Source organism: Mauremys reevesii, linkage group 5, assembly GCF_016161935.1.
Source record: "Mauremys reevesii isolate NIE-2019 linkage group 5, ASM1616193v1, whole genome shotgun sequence".
NCBI lineage: Eukaryota > Metazoa > Chordata > Testudines > Geoemydidae > Mauremys > Mauremys reevesii.
In genome coordinates, this window is record NC_052627.1 from 139,160,589 (window position 1) to 139,177,604 (window position 17,016).

Genomic DNA, 17,016 nt, shown 5'->3' on the forward strand with positions numbered 1-17,016 from the left:
TTACACCCCTGCATGCTCAAGGACGCAACCCTGTGCGTTCTCGTTCAATCGCTCTTCCCCTGGAAACACAGAGACGTTCCTGCTCCCTCCTTTCACTCTCACTGCCCTGCAGAACACTCTCCACCCGCCTTCGCTGGCCTGAGGTAGGGGGTGTGCATGGGTGTATGTGGGTGAGATAAACCAGTGGTTCTCAGCCAGGGGTACGTGTGTCCCGGGGGTACGCAGGGGTCTTCCAGCCGGGACATCGACTCATCTAGAGATTTGCCTAGTTTTACAACAAGCCACGTGAACAGCACGAGCGAAGTCAGCACAAACTAAACTTCCATACAGACCCTGACGGGTTTATACTGCTCTATAGATGATAAACTGAAACGTAAGTAGAGTATTTATATTCCAATCGATTTATTTTATAAGTACGTGGCATAAATGAGACGCAGCCACTGGGCTGTGACACGTTGGTATTTTTAGGTCTGGGTTTGTAAGGAAGTAGATTTAAGTGAGATTGTTGAGTCTGAACTCTTTATGAACTGAAACTTAACCCAGACTTGATGTCTCTATCTGAAACTTTTAATCAAAGCTCTGACCTGCGAACTACTCATGACACCCCCCCCTCCCAATAAGCAGCCATCTCCTCCTTTGTCTTTTCTAATTTACATTTTAACCTGTTTTATCCTGTAGAATCTTGATTGATTATGCATGACCATTATGATCTGTTAATCACTTTGTTTACTTCTGTGTATAAACATTGATGCTCACCCCTAATAAACTTGCCACACTTACTCCGAAGCTTTGCTCTTAAGCTAAGGATGGTGTGAGCCCGTTGATCAACGAATTGTTGTCTGGTCTCTGACAGATCTCTGAGCCCTATACCAACTCCGCACAAACTCGGGTGCTGGAGAGGTGAGTAGGACTTGCTTTTTACCTAACAATTTGGGGGCTCGTCCGGGATTCCTTCTGGTGCGGTGCCTCTGTCCGGTGGTCAGACCACTCATATACGAATTGGCAGGCGCCACGGGAGATTTCTCCCAGCCAATTCAATATTGAGGGGTCGTGTACTGGACAGCAGGATAAACGCCAGTTGGAGGGCTCCTGTCAGACACCATGGGTCAAGGGACTAGCGTGCCTCTTGAGAGTCCGCTGGGGATTGTAAATAAGTTATGGAATGAAGGGAAACTCCCAGTACAGACAGGAATGTCTAGGAGGAAGTTGTACACACTGTGTGTAAGGAATTGGACTGGGTATACCGCGGTATTGGCCGACCCGGAGATGAGGTGGCCTTCGTATGGCTCTTTCGAACAGGCTGCCTTAAGAGGAGTAAGGAGCCAGATCGAAAAAGACCATCCGGGACAGTTATGTTACTGGTTTTGTTGGGACACAGTAGCAGAGCTGTGGAAATCTTTAAAAATTATGGCAGTCAGGTATTCTTCTGAGAGTGAACCCCCTCCATGTTATTTCGATGAAGGGTGTAAACCACGGCGTGTTTTAACTCGTCAGTTGGTCCCCACTGCACCTGCCCCTATTCCTCCGCAGGGGGGCTCTCTCCAGAGTGCAGAGGGGAATCTGCAGGACTCCAGATTGGAATCTCTGCAGAGGGATAAGGAGGAAATGGAAGGGCACACCTCGGGAGGAGTAATTACTAGGCAAAAGATCAAGCAGATGCAGCAGGATGCATACTACTCTTATTTCATTTTTTGTGAATCAGTCAGTACCCCCTGTAAGGGATTATTTCTTAAAGTTTCGCCCTGGTTGGGGAGGTGAGTCAGTCACTTCAGTGTTGGACGTAGCTGATTTTGCATGGGAGAAAGAAAGGGAAAGTAGTAAAAAGAAAGAGAAAAAGGAAGAATATAAGTTGATGGCTTTAGCTTTTCGCGGTGGTATTCGAGGCAGAAGCCGTGGCCGTGGCAGGGGATTTCAGGGTGCTCGGGGAAGAGGGTCCTGGCAACCCCAGCCATCAGGAAATTGTTTTCAGTGCGGACAACCCGGTCACTTTAAACGTGAATGCCCCTGGGGACGCCCAGAGGGTCCGGTCGCATCCGCAGATACTTACACCAGGGACGAATACACCCCTGCACCACCAGCCCAGCCCGTTCCTCAGGCCTGGATCAACTACGGGCAACAGCAGCAGCTGCAGCGAACTCAGCCTTCTCAATGACGGTACCCCGGGGGCGAAGGCAAACAATGTGATGGTCTTATTTCCTTAATGTCTTTAGCCGGCTCTTTCCTCACTTTCTCCCCTCCCAGCAAAGAGCCTCATCTAACCCTTTCAGTCCAGGGACTGCCTGTCTGTTTCCTCATTGATACTGGAGCTACTTTCTCTCTTTTAAATCATGCCCCCTCTCCCTGGCTATCCTCTGAGGTTAAAACTGCAACTGGGGTGGAAGGCAACCCACAGTCTCTGGGACTCACTTTGCCTCTAAATGTTATTTATGCTGATAAATGTTTTTCTCACCGTTTTCTTTTTTCCCCAGCTTGTCCGATCCCTTTGATGGGCCGGGATTTATTCTGTAAGCTTGAGGCTACTTTAACCTGCACTCCTGAAGGGGTAGGATTATTGATGACAGTGTTAGGAGATTCGGCCCTAACTCAGGGTAATTGGGAAACCCCCCCTCTCTCCCCTGACCTCACTGACTTGCCTTCAACCCTCTGAGGAATTTCTGACACTGATGTTGGCCTGCTCCTTTCAGCAGAGCCAGTAAGGATTCAAGTGAAGCCCTCCTTAGCCCCCGTCAGTCCCCCAATACCCCCTGTCGCTGGAAGCCCGGGAAGGCATCCACCCCATTGTCGAGGGATTCATTGCACAAAATCTTTTCCGCCCTCATCGCACTCCCTGTAATTCCCCTATAATGCCTGTCAAAAAGCCTCCTAAAAGGATGGAGACCCTATTCGTTGGCGCTTTGTACAGGATCTACGGGTTATTAATCAGTATGTGGTCCCTCTTCATGCAGTAGTTCCTGATCCAGCTACTATCATCAGCCAAATCCCCTGGGATGCTGAATGGTTCACTGTTATTGACTTAAAATCAGCCTTTTTCAGCATTCCTGTGCACCCAGACTCTCAATATCTCTTTGGTTTCACCTGGGAGGGACAAAGTTATGTCTGGCAACGACTTCCTCAAGGCTACAGAGACAGCCCCACGATTTTCAGCTAATGCCTCCGCCACGACTTGGAAGGCTTCACCAGTCCGCAGGGATCCACGTTAGTCCTATACGTAGATGACATCCTACTAGGTAACCGCGAAGAAGCCGCCCTCCGCATCGATGGTAAGGCACTTTTATTATACCTACACACCAGAGGCCACAAGGTAGACCCTAACAAGATTCAGTGGGTCTCACAGAAGGTCCGATATCTGGGCTTCCTGTTAACCCCAGAGGGGAGACAAATGGACCCAGTCCGCATAAAGACTATCCAAAACTGCCCTCTGCCAAACACCAAGAAGCAACTTCGAGGTTTCTTAGGATTAATTGGCTTCTGTCGCCCCTGGTTGCCGTCCTGCGGGGAGTTGAGCAAACCGCTCCACCGACTGACTGCTAACCTTGCTCCTGACCCTTTGCAGTGGTCCCCAGACACGATCCAAGCCTTTCAGTTACTCAAGGACAGTGTGGCCTCCTCCATGTCTCTCCGCCCCCCCCAATTACAGCAAACCCTTTCACCTTTTTGTCCACGAGAGGGGCGGAATTGCTAGTGGCGTCCTTACCCAGCTGAGCGGGCCCCACCATTTCCCGCTTGCTTTTTACTCCCAGCAGATCGACCCTGTCGCTCAGGGAACCCCATCCTGCACCCGGACTCTGGCAGCAGCTGCCCTGCTGATCACAAAGGCAAAGAGCCTGACCCTGGGTCATTTTACCACGGTCTGGACCTCTCATGCTTTGTCAGCCCTTCTGCGTAGGGGCACGACCCAAGTCTTTTCGGCCCATCGTCAGCAGCAGCTAGAGGCCGAACTCCTAGAAGACACTAACCTAATTTTTGAAAGGTGTGGGCCCCTTAATCCAGCTACCTTGCTTCCTGACCTGCCAGTCCTCCAGGATCAGCACGACTGTGTGGAAATAGTTCATAGCATCTTACAGATAAGGAACAACCTGTTTGACGTGCCACTGGACAACCCTGATTGCATCCTCTTCTCGGACGGAAGCTCCTTCTATGTTGATGGCAAGCGTTTCACCGGTTATGCAGTCACCTCTGAATGGGACATTCAAGAGGCCGCCTCACTGCCAGGCAACTGGGGAGCCCAAGCCGCCGAACTTTATGCCCTGGCCCGAGCTTGCCAGTTGGCCGCTGGTAAGACCGTTACCATTTTTACTGATAGCAAGTATGCTTTTACCCCGTACCAGTACCCGCTGCTGAACTACAGTCGTGGGAGAGCCTCGGAGCCACTCTGGTCAAAGGGACCTGGCTTATGCCGGATGGCCGAGCCTGCCTCCCTCGCTCCACATACCCCGTGGCAGTTCGCTGGCACCATGATAAGGGGGGTCACTACGGCACGCACGCCCTTGTGGACACCATCGCTCGCTTTTGGTATGCTCCAGGCATTCAACCCTACTGCCTGTCAATAGTGAAAGCATGCAGCACATGTCAGCGAAATGGACCTGCTCCGCCTCTTAACAAAATTAAGGGTGGAAGACCTCCGCCTGCTGCCCCATTTCAACATCTTCAAATTGACTTTGCAGATATGCCAAAGGCTTTTGGGAAAAAGCACCTCCTTGTTTTGGTTTGCCCTCTGACTTCATGGGTTGAAGCTTTTCCTACTGCTAATTGTACTGCTGCCACAGTGGCGAAGATCCTCCTTAGAGACATTGTACCCCGTTTTGGCATCCCTCTCATACTTGATTCAGATCGCGGACCCCACTTTACTGGTAATGTCCTTGGCCATTTAGAACAAGGACTGGGCATTTCACACTCCTTTCATACACCCTACCACCCCCAGTCTAGCGGGAAAGTTGAGCGTATGAATAGGGAGCTTAAGCTTACATTGGCTAAATACTGTCAGGAAACAGGGTTAAAGTGGCCTCAGGTACTTCCCTTGGTCCTGTTTCACCTTCGCACTCGCCCAACCCGTGTATTGGGATTATCCCCCTTTGAACTGCTCTATGGACACCCCCCTTTCAAAGGCGGGGCGCTACCACGTGCTGATGTTTCACTATTGGGAGGGGATCATATGACCGCGTGCCAGTTTCTCTCCCTACAGGGTCGCCTCCGTACCCTTTGGAAAGCCTCACAGTTTTCCCAGACTGTGCCGCTGGAAGAACAGATCCACCCGTTCCAACCAGGGGACTTCGTCTGGGCCAAAAAGTTCGTTCGTGGCGACGCCCTCCAGCCGAGGTTTACTGGACCCCACCAGGTTCTTTTAACAACCCAGACTGCAGTGTTCCTGGAAGGACGCAAATCCTGGATCCACCACTCCCACGTCAAGCCAGCCGTAGTGGACCACAGTGACGGACCAGCAGCTCTTGCCACCACTGAGGACGCTGCCTCTGACCAGTGGACCAGCTTACCTCTTTCAGACATCAGACTTAAATTGACTCGGAAAAAATGAGAGGACCTTTTATTCTGACAACTGTATGTTTTTTATTATGCCTTTTTAGTTTATTTTCTGCTTATGAAGATAATGCTTTATTAGATATTCCCACGAGTTAAAACTCGTATTTTAGGAAATAGAAGTAATTGCTGGGTATGTACTCAATTTCCAGTAAATGCAGAACAGGGACTCCCCTTCACACCCATTCCCCTGACCACTGCTAATATGACTTGGATGCCACCGGCTAGAGTAAAAGATCCAGTCCAACACAATCTTACATGGGACAAAACAGGAGTGCCAATTAACAGATATCTCAGGGTAACCAATGAAACTGCGACCCTATTTGAGAATCAGGCCGGGGAAATGTCCCAGCTGCGCCAGTTAGCTTTGCAAAACCGAATGGCTTTAGACATAATGTTAGTATTGTTGGGGCCATAGTAATCCTTATAATACTGTGTTGCTGTATTCAGTGTGTTCCCTCCCTCATAAACTCATGTGGGTCAGTTTATTCTTTTTCTACTTCAGCCAAAGGCCTTACTCTCTTCGAGTTGGCCCAGGCTGAAATTGCTGCGCCCTTGGCTCCTTAAAATGGGGTGTAGCTTTTGGTAAATAGTTATCCCAATAGCTACAAATGGAGGAATGTTGAGTCTGAACTCTTTATGAACTGAAACTTAACCCAGACTTGATGTCTCTATCTGAAACTTTTAATCAAAGCTCTGACCTGCGAACTACTCATGACACCCCCCCCAATAAGCAGCCATCTCCTCCTTTGTCTTTTCTAATTTACATTTTAACCTGTTTTATCCTGTAGAATCTTGATTGATTATGCATGACCATTATGATCTGTTAATCACTTTGTTTACTTCTGTGTATAAACATTGATGCTCACCCCTAATAAATTTGCCACACTTACTCCGAAGCTTTGCTCTTAAGCTAAGGATGGTGTGAGCCCGTTGATCAACGAATTGTTGTCTGGTCTCTGACAGATCTCTGAGCCCTATACCAACTCCGCACAAACCCGGGTGCTGGAGAGGTGAGTAAGGACTTGCTTTTTACCTAACAAGATGACACTTGTGGGGAACGCAAGAGAAACCAGGCCCCTGAGAGGGGGACACTGGTCTGGAACGGTTGAGAGCCGCTGAGACAAAGCACCAATCTCAGGCTTATTTGCATGGCAATAGCCGGGGGCCTTCCATCCGGTTAGGACTTGCAGCGGCCAGCCTAGGCGCGGGAAGTAGGGCTGTAGGGGTGCTGCAGGACCCCCAGGTTTTTACACAGGCCTCTGCTCCCGGCCCCAGGCCCGCCCCAGCTGTGGCCCCAGCCTCGGCCCCCTCACCCCTGTCTGTGTCCCCCCTCACCCGGAGACACCGCCCTGCTCCCAGCCTCAGCGCGGGGGGAGGGGCGCGGACAGGGTTAAGGGGGGCGCGAGGTAAAAACTTTGGGGACAGTTTCACTATGAAACGTCCCGGCCCCTCAGACAGCCCTGCCGCAGCCTGTGGATTCTCCGCAGTAACCGCAGCATCAGGGGTGTCTCTCCTCGGCAGAGCTGGCACAGGAGCTGGTACAACATGAACTGGCCGACAGCTCGCTCCAGTGGGATGCGAATAGCCCGGGGCAGGTTTCATTGTTCTTTGCATGTCCTGAGTCCCCCCCTCCCCCCCGGATACTGGCAAGAGGGGCTGGGAGGGGGAAAGGGCTGTGGCTCCAGTTTGCTCATCCCCCGCCCCCCAGTTCCACCTGCAAGTGACACTATTCGTTGTGTGTGTGACCCCCGCAGCGCCTGGACCCCCATTGTCCTGCACACACGCAGCCAGACAGTCTGTGCCCCCAGCAGCTCCCAGTGCACAGAGAAGCCCCAGGCAAAGGGGAAGGGGCTGAGGGGCAGAGCGGGGGTAGCCCCGCCTCCTGCACGCTAACCCACTGCCCCAGCCACTCGCCCACACTGCCTGGCTGCTGGCTGCTGCGGGACGTGGCCGAGGCCTGACCCCTAGGGCGGGTGGGTCGTGCTGTGACCCCCTTACAGAGATGGGGGCTCCCAGCCACAGAGCAGCTCGACCGGACGCAGCTATAATCTGCTTCCACGCCCGGGAAACAGCTGCAGCTTCCGCCGCGAGGGAGGGGAGCAGCTAGAGGGGGGAGCTCTGGCGGGGGGGCGAGCGGCTTATTGCTTGAGTGCGGCTGTCGGGGGGGAGCTGACCTGCCCCCCCAGGCGGAGCTGCCTGTCAGGCTCTCTCTGAAGCCGGCTGTCCCTTTAAGCAGCCTGGGTCCCCCCCGCTGGCTGGATTCCCGGGGAGGGCGGCTACGCAGCTGGTGGGGGAGCTCCTGGCTGGAAGGGGGGGGGGGTCACTCCGGCTGGGGTCTGTGCACAGGTGAGTCCGGCAGCTGGGAGAGGGGGTTGGGGGCAGGGCCGGCTCCAGCTTTTTTGCCGCCCCAAGTGGTGAAAAGAGAAAAAAGAAAAACCCGATAGAGCTGCCGCCGAAATGCCGCTGAAGAGAAAGAGAGGGAGTGAAGGACCCGCCGCCGAATTGCCACCACAGACCCGGACGTGCTGCCCCAATAACGGACGGACGTGCTACCCATTTTCTATTGGCCGCTCCAGGCACCTGCTTCCTTTGCTGGTGCCTGGAGCAGGCCCTGGTTGGGGGCACTGCAGCGTGTCGCTGCACTCTGGGGTTTTGCACGGCCACAGAAGCATGGCTGGCCTGGGGGGGCCTGTGCTATGGGGCTGCTCGGGAGAGGAACAGGCTTTGCTCCTCACTCAGCTGCAAACGCAGGAACTGAAACCGCGTCCAAGGCCCTGAGCTGGCCAGCCCGCAGCTCCCACGCAGGAGGTGTTACTGGGGGGGCTGTTGGTGGGGACTGGCTGGCCAGGCCGCAGCTACACTGAGCTTTGGAGCGCCGGCCGTTCTGAGAGCGGGGGAGAGAACCCAGGCGTCCTGCCCAGCCGGGCAGCAGAACAGGTATCACCAGGCGAGCACTGACTGCTGCGCTCCCTCTCCAGAGCTTCTGGCGGTGCCTGGGTGTGTCAGGGCCAGACCGAACCGAGGGGATCCGGGGCACGTCAGGCCATGGAGCATTTCCCCGAGGGCAGCCGTCGCTCACCATGCCCCAGAGCAGGCGAGCCTTGGGAGCAGCACGAGGGTCCTGACCTGTGGTTAGAGCCGTGACTGGGAGTCAGGCCAGCCGGGGTCTCCCCAGGGAAGTGTTAGATCCACAGAGCTTCGCACCCAGGTGTGCAAGCCCAGGTGTGCAAAGGGAGGCACTGAGCAGCCTGCCCCCATCACCAGCAGTGCCAGGCTCCCGGGTCAGTGCCCAGCCCACCCCCCTGCAGCGGCCTGGGATGGCTGCTGGCTCCTGCGGGGGCTGGGGGTGACGCAGCAGGGAGCGGGGCAGGCTGACCAGGGAATGTGTCTAGTTTTACTGGGGCTGTCTGCATGGGGGAGGGGAGAGCAGGGGGTGACTTTGGGTGAGGGACAGGACCTGAGCCAGGAAGCGTGGGGGGGTCACACCTTTGCCCGGGAAGCTGGACAAAGGGAGAGGGGGAGAGGAGGAGGGGGCAGAGCCGGCTGGAGGGGTTTTTAGTGTCAGTTTGGGGCTGGCTGGGAAGAGGCAGGAACCCCACGTCTGGGGTCTAAGCTCCTTGCCCCCAGAGGGACCTGGCTGAGGGGTCCTGGCTGTACCCACAAGCCCTGCTTGGGACTGTCTCCTGTCGGCTAATAACCCTGCTGTGTTACTGGCTGGCTGAGAGTCAGGGTGAGTCGCAGGAAGTGGGGGTGCAGGGCCCGGACTCCCCCACACTGCGTGACACTGGAGTTATGCTCACGCACTCCGACGACGAGGCTGGGGAGAATTTCCCCAATGTTTTTCTGTTTGCTGTGATCACTGGCTGGGGGGAGACAAATCAAACCACCAGACAAACGCTCCGGGGGTGGGGCGGCGAAGTGGCCGTGCAGGGGGTTTATGGCCATTCGTGCCTTAAAACACTCCCCGAGCTGAGTGCCTGCCGTGGTGCACGGAGCTGGCCGCCCTGCGGTCTGTTGGCCGTGCCCAGGGAGGACGGCAGTCCCGGCTGTGCAGCTGACAGTGCCAGGCAGGGGCAGCGAGTCTGGGCCGTCCCGGGCAGCATGGGCCGTTGTGCCTTGTTCTATGTCCCAAGCGCCGGGGCTCCCCCCCCCTTCCCTCTCACCCCTTCGGTCCTCTCTATCCAGCGTACACCTGCCTCGTCTGGGGTCTCCCACCCCCTCCCGCTGCCCAGGCCTCTCCACCCACCCACTAAACTTAATCAATTTAAAAGTTTTATTGGGGATAATTACAAGGGGTAAGGGAGCAGCGTATGATTAGCTAATAGAGTTAATGAAACTTAAAACACACAATGACTAAAATATCTACTAACAATATTTATAAACAAAGATGCAGCATTTAGTAATAACTGATACTTACAAATACAAACCAACGCATAACGACCGGCAAACGTAGAAGCTCTGTTTGAAACACGTGAGCTGAGAGAGAGGCTTCGAGGTGATCAGGCTCGGTTACAGGTATACACAGGACACACGGGTATACACAGGATACACGGGCATACACAGGACACACGGGCATACACAGGACACACGGGTATACACAGGACACACGGGCATACACAGGACACACGGGTATACACAGGATACACGGGTATACACAGAATACACGGGTATACACAGGATTCGTTTTCTTTCTCCTCTCCCTGCCTGCACATGGCAGGCAGGCCATAAAGTACCCACAATGACATCATAGAAGTGTCATAGGGGACGGGGCCCAAAACCTGTTTGTGTTCGTTTCTGATTGGCACAAGCGAAGTTAACACCATGTAGGGGAGCAGGTGCCTTAAAGTCTGGCTTCGCCCCCAAAAGGTGAGGAAATGCATATTGTCTTAGAATGCGTTCAACACTGAATGACAAAAGAAGAGGCCAGGGCAATACTGGTATGGCAAGTTCTACAGGATGCAGACAGGAACTCATCTCAACATGCCCCCGTGCCCTGGCCGAAATAGTTAGGCCGAAAACCTAAACTTCCGAGTCCGACTCCTCATCCCCACCTACAAGGGGATGCGCTTCGGGGGTGGAAGCAATATAGGCCGAGGCAACAAACTTGTGAATGCAGGCTTTAATGAAGGCACATCCGAGACAGAGAAGAGCAAGCCCAACCAGAAGGGACACAAACAGGGATTGGAAATAGGATTTGTAGGGCGCAAGGCCAAGCCAATTGAGCCATGACCAAAACTGGAAGGATTCTCGTGACTCTCTTGACAGTAGAGCTGAACGTTTGCAGGTCTTTAACAATTGAGGACAAATTAGGAGAAATAGAAGGGAAAGAAACGCAGCATTTATCAGCAAAGTTGGGATATACTTTAGCAAATTTAGTACAAAATGAGGAAGATTGTAACAAATATTGAATCATTAATCTATTTTGAATACTATACTGAACAAGGGAATTTAACTGCTGATTAATTAAGAAGAGGCCCTTGCCTGTAGTATTAGCAAGCATTTCAATGGCAAGGGATTGAAACAGCACTTGATCACAACATCATATAATCAACAGGGTTAAAACTAACAATAGAGGAGGCGAGGGAGGAAGCTGCTGTTTGCAAACAAGTCCAAAAAGAGTGGGTTTAGTTAGGGAGGTATTAGCATAAGAGAAACTCCACATAGAACAATTAGAATAAGTACCAACCCAAGTAGGGGCTGGGGTTAAATATTACCAACAAAAACCCAACAATGAGATGCTGGAACTTTAATACTCTCAATTAAAGGAAAGCTATGATCACTTCGACCTGAAGCATTAAGAACTGGAAACACATAAGAATTAAATTGTGAAGAACAATTATTACAAACAGTAAAAGCAGCCCACTGCACATAGGGGGAAGAACAATTTACACTAGATATATTAAATGAAGAAAAATTATAAACTATTGGTACAAATTGAAAGGGTAATGGATATTTAGGTGAGAACTGAGTGGAGCAAACAAGACAATCTTCTGGACTCAGAGCTGACCGGGACTGGTTTCCGCTGACCTCCTGCACCCAGTAGGCGGCAAACCAAGTTTGTAGCCCACCCTCTCCTAAGGGCTCGGTGGGCAAAGATGTTGTGAGGGAGAGCAGGATAACAAATACAAACCAACTATAACATTAAACCAAAATAAATTTTAAATACAGATACATGCAAATACTTTGAGGGTATTTGAGGGTATACTTTTATGATGCTTTTTTGTTACGTTTGGGAGCCAAAGGTGGAAACCTGTTGAAATTGTTTGGTTAGCTTTAGGCATAAATTGTTATTTCAAAACATTTTGGTTATGACATTCTTATAACTATAATTAAAAATGCAAACAAGTTTATAAAAAGCCCAAACAAGAAATTGACATTTGTTAATATTATCTTTACCTTAATGTTGAGGTTTCCCCTTACATTTTTTTTAATAACAAATTTAAAAAAAACTTAAAAAACAAAACTGTGATTGATAAAAGAGAATTTCTTTGTTTGCAATTGCATTATTTGTTGAGGCAGAAATATATGTACATATATTTGTAACTGAAACCTTTTTGAACTTTGCACAAAAAATTGGTGTTAATATACTATGATTACACCCCAACCATGATTTTAAATAGTGTGGTACCACATCTTATATATATATTTTTAAAAGGGTATAAAATTGACTTTTGTTGCAACAAAATAAAAATAATTTTTTGGAAAAAAAATAGTCACGTGACACACACAACATAGACAAAACACACACACGACATACAGAACAAACTTACAATTAAAAACAAATGGCGCCAAAATTCTATTCATATTTATACAAAATAACACAACCAAAAATAAAAAGTAAAAGGGTTAAACATTTGAATAAATAAATTATTACCTTATTTAAAACTTGTAGCATAAATCTGATAAAAATATATTAGTATTTGCCAAATGTATTGTATTAATTCGGTAACAAGGAATTTTGCATTACTTTATATTTAACATTATTTTAAAACTCTGCTATATGGAAATAAGAAAAGCCCATGTTACAAATATTAGTTAGTGGTTAGAATAAGAAGCAAAGAGTGCACTTCTGTTGCTTGGCAACCATATCTTCAAGAAAGTTAGGAATAATTCCAGCTGTTGCATTCCTGAAGGGTTAAAATAATTAATTTACCGTATTTAAAGTTTTTACCTTGTTTTCTTTTTGTTTCTTGTTTTGCTCTGTTTTCAATTGCTTTATTTTTTGGAGGTTTCTGTAAAAACTATAGCTTTTAATTTTTAAAACAAAAAGAGAGAGCCGAAGTGAGGAGAGGCGGAGAGGGGGAAAGGGGGGGAGTGAAGAGCAACCTAGGAAGGTAGCGAGACCTGAGCCAAGAAAGATTAACTCCATCAAGGTTAGTTATCACAATAGGCAAAGCTTCTGCTACAGTTTTAGATTCAGTAAATTCTGGGGCTGTTGGCAGAACTGGATACAGAGGAGTTTTAGGAGCTTCATATGGGGGTGGCAAAATTTTCTGAGAGGGACTTGGCGGGGGGGGGGGGTGATGGGCTCTACCTTTTCTGTCTTCTCCTCATTATCATCTTTAGGAGAGCCTGGGGCTGCCTGTTTAGCTGCAAACATTGTGCCCCCGTGGAGGACAGAGCACAGATCAAGGGCCTTGCATATCATGCTAAACAGGACGGTGGAAACATCCTCAGAGTATCTGCCAGGGTTAAAGGCACAGTATAGCCTTTTAGAGTTTTGCCCGAGCCAAGGGAACAGATCCATTCTATTTTTGGATTGGTCGAATTTTGGCTAGTAAAAAGGTGAAACTGCAAATGTTGGAACTGTTCAGTTTCATTATCTGTGCGGTCTGCAGCATGCCACGGGCATGGCCCAACTCCCCTGCATCCTGTTCGTGACGCCATGTGGATTGCCACGGACTCGCAGGGGCGAAAGAAAATGCAGGCCTGTTATTTACCAGGCTGCACGTGGCAACAGACTATATTGGTAAGGGATGCAAGGAGAGTGTGGTCACGATGCAAACTGCAGACACACACACACACACACACTAAACTTAATCAATTTAAAAGTTTTATTGGGGATAATTACAAGGGGTAAGGGAGCAGCGTATGATTAGCTAATAGAGTTAATGAAACTTAAAACACACAATGACTAAAATATCTACTAACAATATTTATAAACAAAGATGCAGCATTTAGTAATAACTGATACTTACAAATACAAACCAACGCATAACGACCGGCAAACGTAGAAGCTCTGTTTGAAACACGTGAGCTGAGAGAGAGGCTTCGAGGGGATCAGGCTCGCTTACGGGCATACACAGGACACACGGGTATACACAGGATTCGTTTTCTTTCTCCTCTCCCTGCCTGCACATGGCAGGCAGGCCATAAAGTACCCACAATGACATCATAGAAGTGTCATAGGGGACGGGGCCCAAAACCTGTTTGTGTTTGTTTCTGATTGGCACAAGCGAAGTTAACACCATGTAGGGGAGCAGGTGCCTTAAAGTCTGGCTTCGCCCCCAAAAGGTGAGGAAATGCATATTGTCTTAGAATGCGTTCAACACTGAATGAGAAAAGAAGAGGCCAGGGCAATACTGGTATGGCAAGTTCTACAGGATGCAGACAGGAACTCATCTCAACACTCCCATCCCAGGGCTGGGCCCCCTGCCCTGCTCCTTGCTGGAGAAGGTGAAAGAGCAGAGGAGGAATAAGGAATCCAGGAAGTTCCCCATGGAGTTGAGGAGCTGCCTGGGGGCTTGGTCCCAGCGGACGGTTATTGTCCTTTGTCCCCAGCAGCGTGGGAAAAAGTCCCTGGATACAGAGCGGCTCTTCTCCCACGAGTCCAGGAAGCCTCTTCTGCTCCCGACCGTGGAATCTCCGGGGACTCGGGATCCAGGGATCTGCTCCCAACACTCCTGCAATGGCAGCAGGTCGTCCTGAGCAGAGAGCGCCCAACGGGCCGGCTGTGACCCCGCAGCGCTGCACCCCCGCTGGGTAGGTACCGCGCTGGGCAAGGGGACAAGGGTGACGGGACCACTGCAGTGCGAGCTGCTCTGTGCGTGGATCTGGGGGAGGGGAGAGGCTGATCCACAAACACCTGCCGTCCCCCTCCAGACGGGATCGCAGCCCCGTTAGTCTGGGGAGCTGATTGGAGCGTGGGGCATGGAACCTCCACGGCCAGCCTGTCACCAGCTGGGGCTGGCATTTAAAGGGGCAGCGTCCGCCTAGTGAATCCCCCTGCCCTGCCCCCCAGCCCCTCTCTCCTGAGCCCCTGGCAGAGATTGTCTCCCCCCGCCCCCCACCCGTTCCTGGTGCTCCTCTCGCAGGGCAGGGCTGATGGGCGGGTGCTGAGGTAGCTGGGAGTGGAGGGCAGGGCTGTGGGTGGAGGCGTGGAAGGTGTTTGCCAGGAGTCAGTGAGGGGGACGGGGGAGCCCAGTGCAGCGAGAAGTGAGGGGCACTGCGGGAAGTGGCCGGTGGATCAGCAATGTCCCAACCCGCTCCCCTGGCTTTAAACTCTGTCTGCCCTAGAGTGCCTGGGCCGTGCGGCCCCATGGCCCCGTACCGCATCCGGCAGTACGAGGACGGTGACTACGAGGCGGTGCGCACCATGTTCAGCCATGGGATTAGGGAGCACGCTCCTGCTGGCTACATCCACATGATGAAGCATCCCCAGACCCAGCTGCTCTTCCTGGGCCTGTTCCTGGCCGTGCTCGCAGGCTCCGGGTCCCTCCTGGTCTCCCTCCTGGCTCTCCTGCTCACTCTCATCGGGGGCTGGTTTTGCATCTGGTCTCTCTGGACCGACTACGTCCAGCAGTCTCTTCGCAACGACCTACTGGACATCCGGAGAACCTACCTGGAGGCAGCAGACACTTGTCTCTGGGTGGCAGAGGCTGAGGGGGTGGTGGTGGGCATGGTGGCGGCCGTCCTGCCGGAGGACCCCTCGGAAAGGGGCCGCGCCCTGGAACTGAAGCGCATATCCGTGGGGAGGGAGCACCGGGGCCGGGGCATTGGCAGGGCGCTCGGCAGGACGGTCATCCGCTTCGCCCAGGAACGCGGGTACAGTGCGGTCGTGCTGTCCACCTCCATAGTTCAGTACTCAGCCCTGCAGCTGTACGAGAGCTTGGGCTTCCAGAGGGTCTCGGAGAGTTTCCCATCCCGCCTCGCCAGCTTCCTGCAGTTCTCCGTGTTCTGTTACCGATACGAGATTCCAGGATCTCGCTGAAGGCTCAGGGGTGGCGATTCTTCACCTGCCCACTCAGCCGCTGGGAGCTTTGCCTGGCTTGTTAATTAACTCCCAGCAAGTTGCTACTTTTTGCCTTTTTGGTTAAAAAATAAACTGCGCTTGGAGGAAAAGTCTCGCTCGCAGACACTGTTCTGATGCTGGCTTGGGATTATTGTTCCCCCAGGGCCAGGGGCTCCCCCTTCCCCACAGCCACCTGGGTCCCCTGGATCTGACCTTCACCCCTGGAGCTGAGCTGGCCAGGATCAGACTCACCCCCATTTGCTCAGTGGTTTCTAGATGATCCCTGACCCCTAAAGAACCAGGTGACCCTGGCAAGGAAACCTCCATGAAGGTTCATTTGAATTTTCACCCACTCTCCTTTGACAGGTTCGTGTCTCATTCCTGTCATCCACAGAAATGTCCAGTCCTTGGATCTTGCCAATTTCTTCACCCCCCACACAACATCCAGTAGCAGTGAGTTCCACAGGCTGGCTCTGTGTTGTGTGGAAAGGCAATTCCTTTGCTAGGTTTACAATGTCCCAGCGTTCACTGTTGCTGGCTGTCCCCTTGTCGGTGTATCCTGGGACAAGGAGAACAGAAGCGCTGGACCATGGTTCTGTAGCCCATTCGTTCTTTTATTCACGTGGAGCTCATCACCTTAGAAAGGAGACGGAGAAGAGTGAACAAGCCCAGGCTTGCTGAGCTCTTCATGGGAGAGTTTTTTCCAGGCCCTTGTTCGTCCCCGTTGCCCTCCTCTGAACCCGCTAGTTCTGCAATGTCCTTTCGGAGCCGGACCGTATCCGGATTGACCTTCTCTTTGCTGCCCCGTGTGGGCCGGGCACATGGCAGCCCTGGGTTCCCGTGCTCACTTGCTCTCGCTCCTCGCAGCCCAGAGTACTCGGCACCTCCCCGACAGCCCCGCTCGCTCACCCGTTTCCAGGCAGCGCGAGGTGTCTCGATTGCAGCAGCAGCAGCCCTGGCAGGAGACGAGCGAGGGTGCAAATGCCCGGCTTGGCCGGAGCACACAGCTCAGTCTGGGGGGTCGTGGCCTCGGTGCTAAGGGCACAGCTGGGCAGCTGGTTCCCAGGGCGTCGACGGAGACGTGGTAGCTCTGATTTGAACTGCTGGGCTAAAAGTAGCCGTGTGCCTGCCGGAGCTCAGGCTAGCTGGCTGGGTACGTACCCAGGGGAGGGCAGCTGGGACTGGACGTGGGCGGCTGGCCGGAGCTACGGGTCTCCCAGAGCGGTGTGACCCCAAGGGCCTCGTGTGCC

General features: G+C 52.0%; 1 protein-coding gene across 4 annotated transcripts; it reads left to right on the forward strand.

Moving 5' to 3' along the window:
• LOC120406357 (N-acetyltransferase family 8 member 3-like) lies at positions 1–16,150 on the forward strand. Of its 4 annotated transcripts, XM_039541099.1 has the most exons (3): positions 7,859–7,881; positions 14,370–14,517; positions 15,052–16,150. In XM_039541099.1, exons 2-3 carry the CDS (start codon positions 14,444–14,446, stop codon positions 15,743–15,745), a joined length of 768 nt encoding a protein of 255 aa, XP_039397033.1. In that variant the 5' UTR covers positions 7,859–7,881; positions 14,370–14,443; the 3' UTR covers positions 15,746–16,150. The 4 variants fall into 4 exon arrangements, with proteins under 4 accessions (XP_039397034.1, XP_039397035.1, XP_039397033.1 ...); XM_039541100.1 differs by lacking the exons at positions 7,859–7,881; positions 14,370–14,517 and adding an exon at positions 1–373; XM_039541101.1 differs by lacking the exon at positions 14,370–14,517 and having other exon boundaries at positions 7,831–7,881.
• Positions 16,151–17,016: the final 866 nt, after the last annotated feature.

What these genes read in the sequence shown, in the direction of transcription:
- LOC120406357 (XM_039541099.1), top strand. Translation starts at nt 14,444, where the DNA reads ATGGCAGCAGGTCGTCCTGAGCAGAGAGCGCCCAACGGGCCGGCTGTG. An exon ending in CAGCGCTGCACCCCCGCTGG is followed by an intron (nt 14,518 to 15,051) that starts GTAGGTACCGCG and finishes TGTCTGCCCTAG; the next exon opens with AGTGCCTGGGCCGTGCGGCC.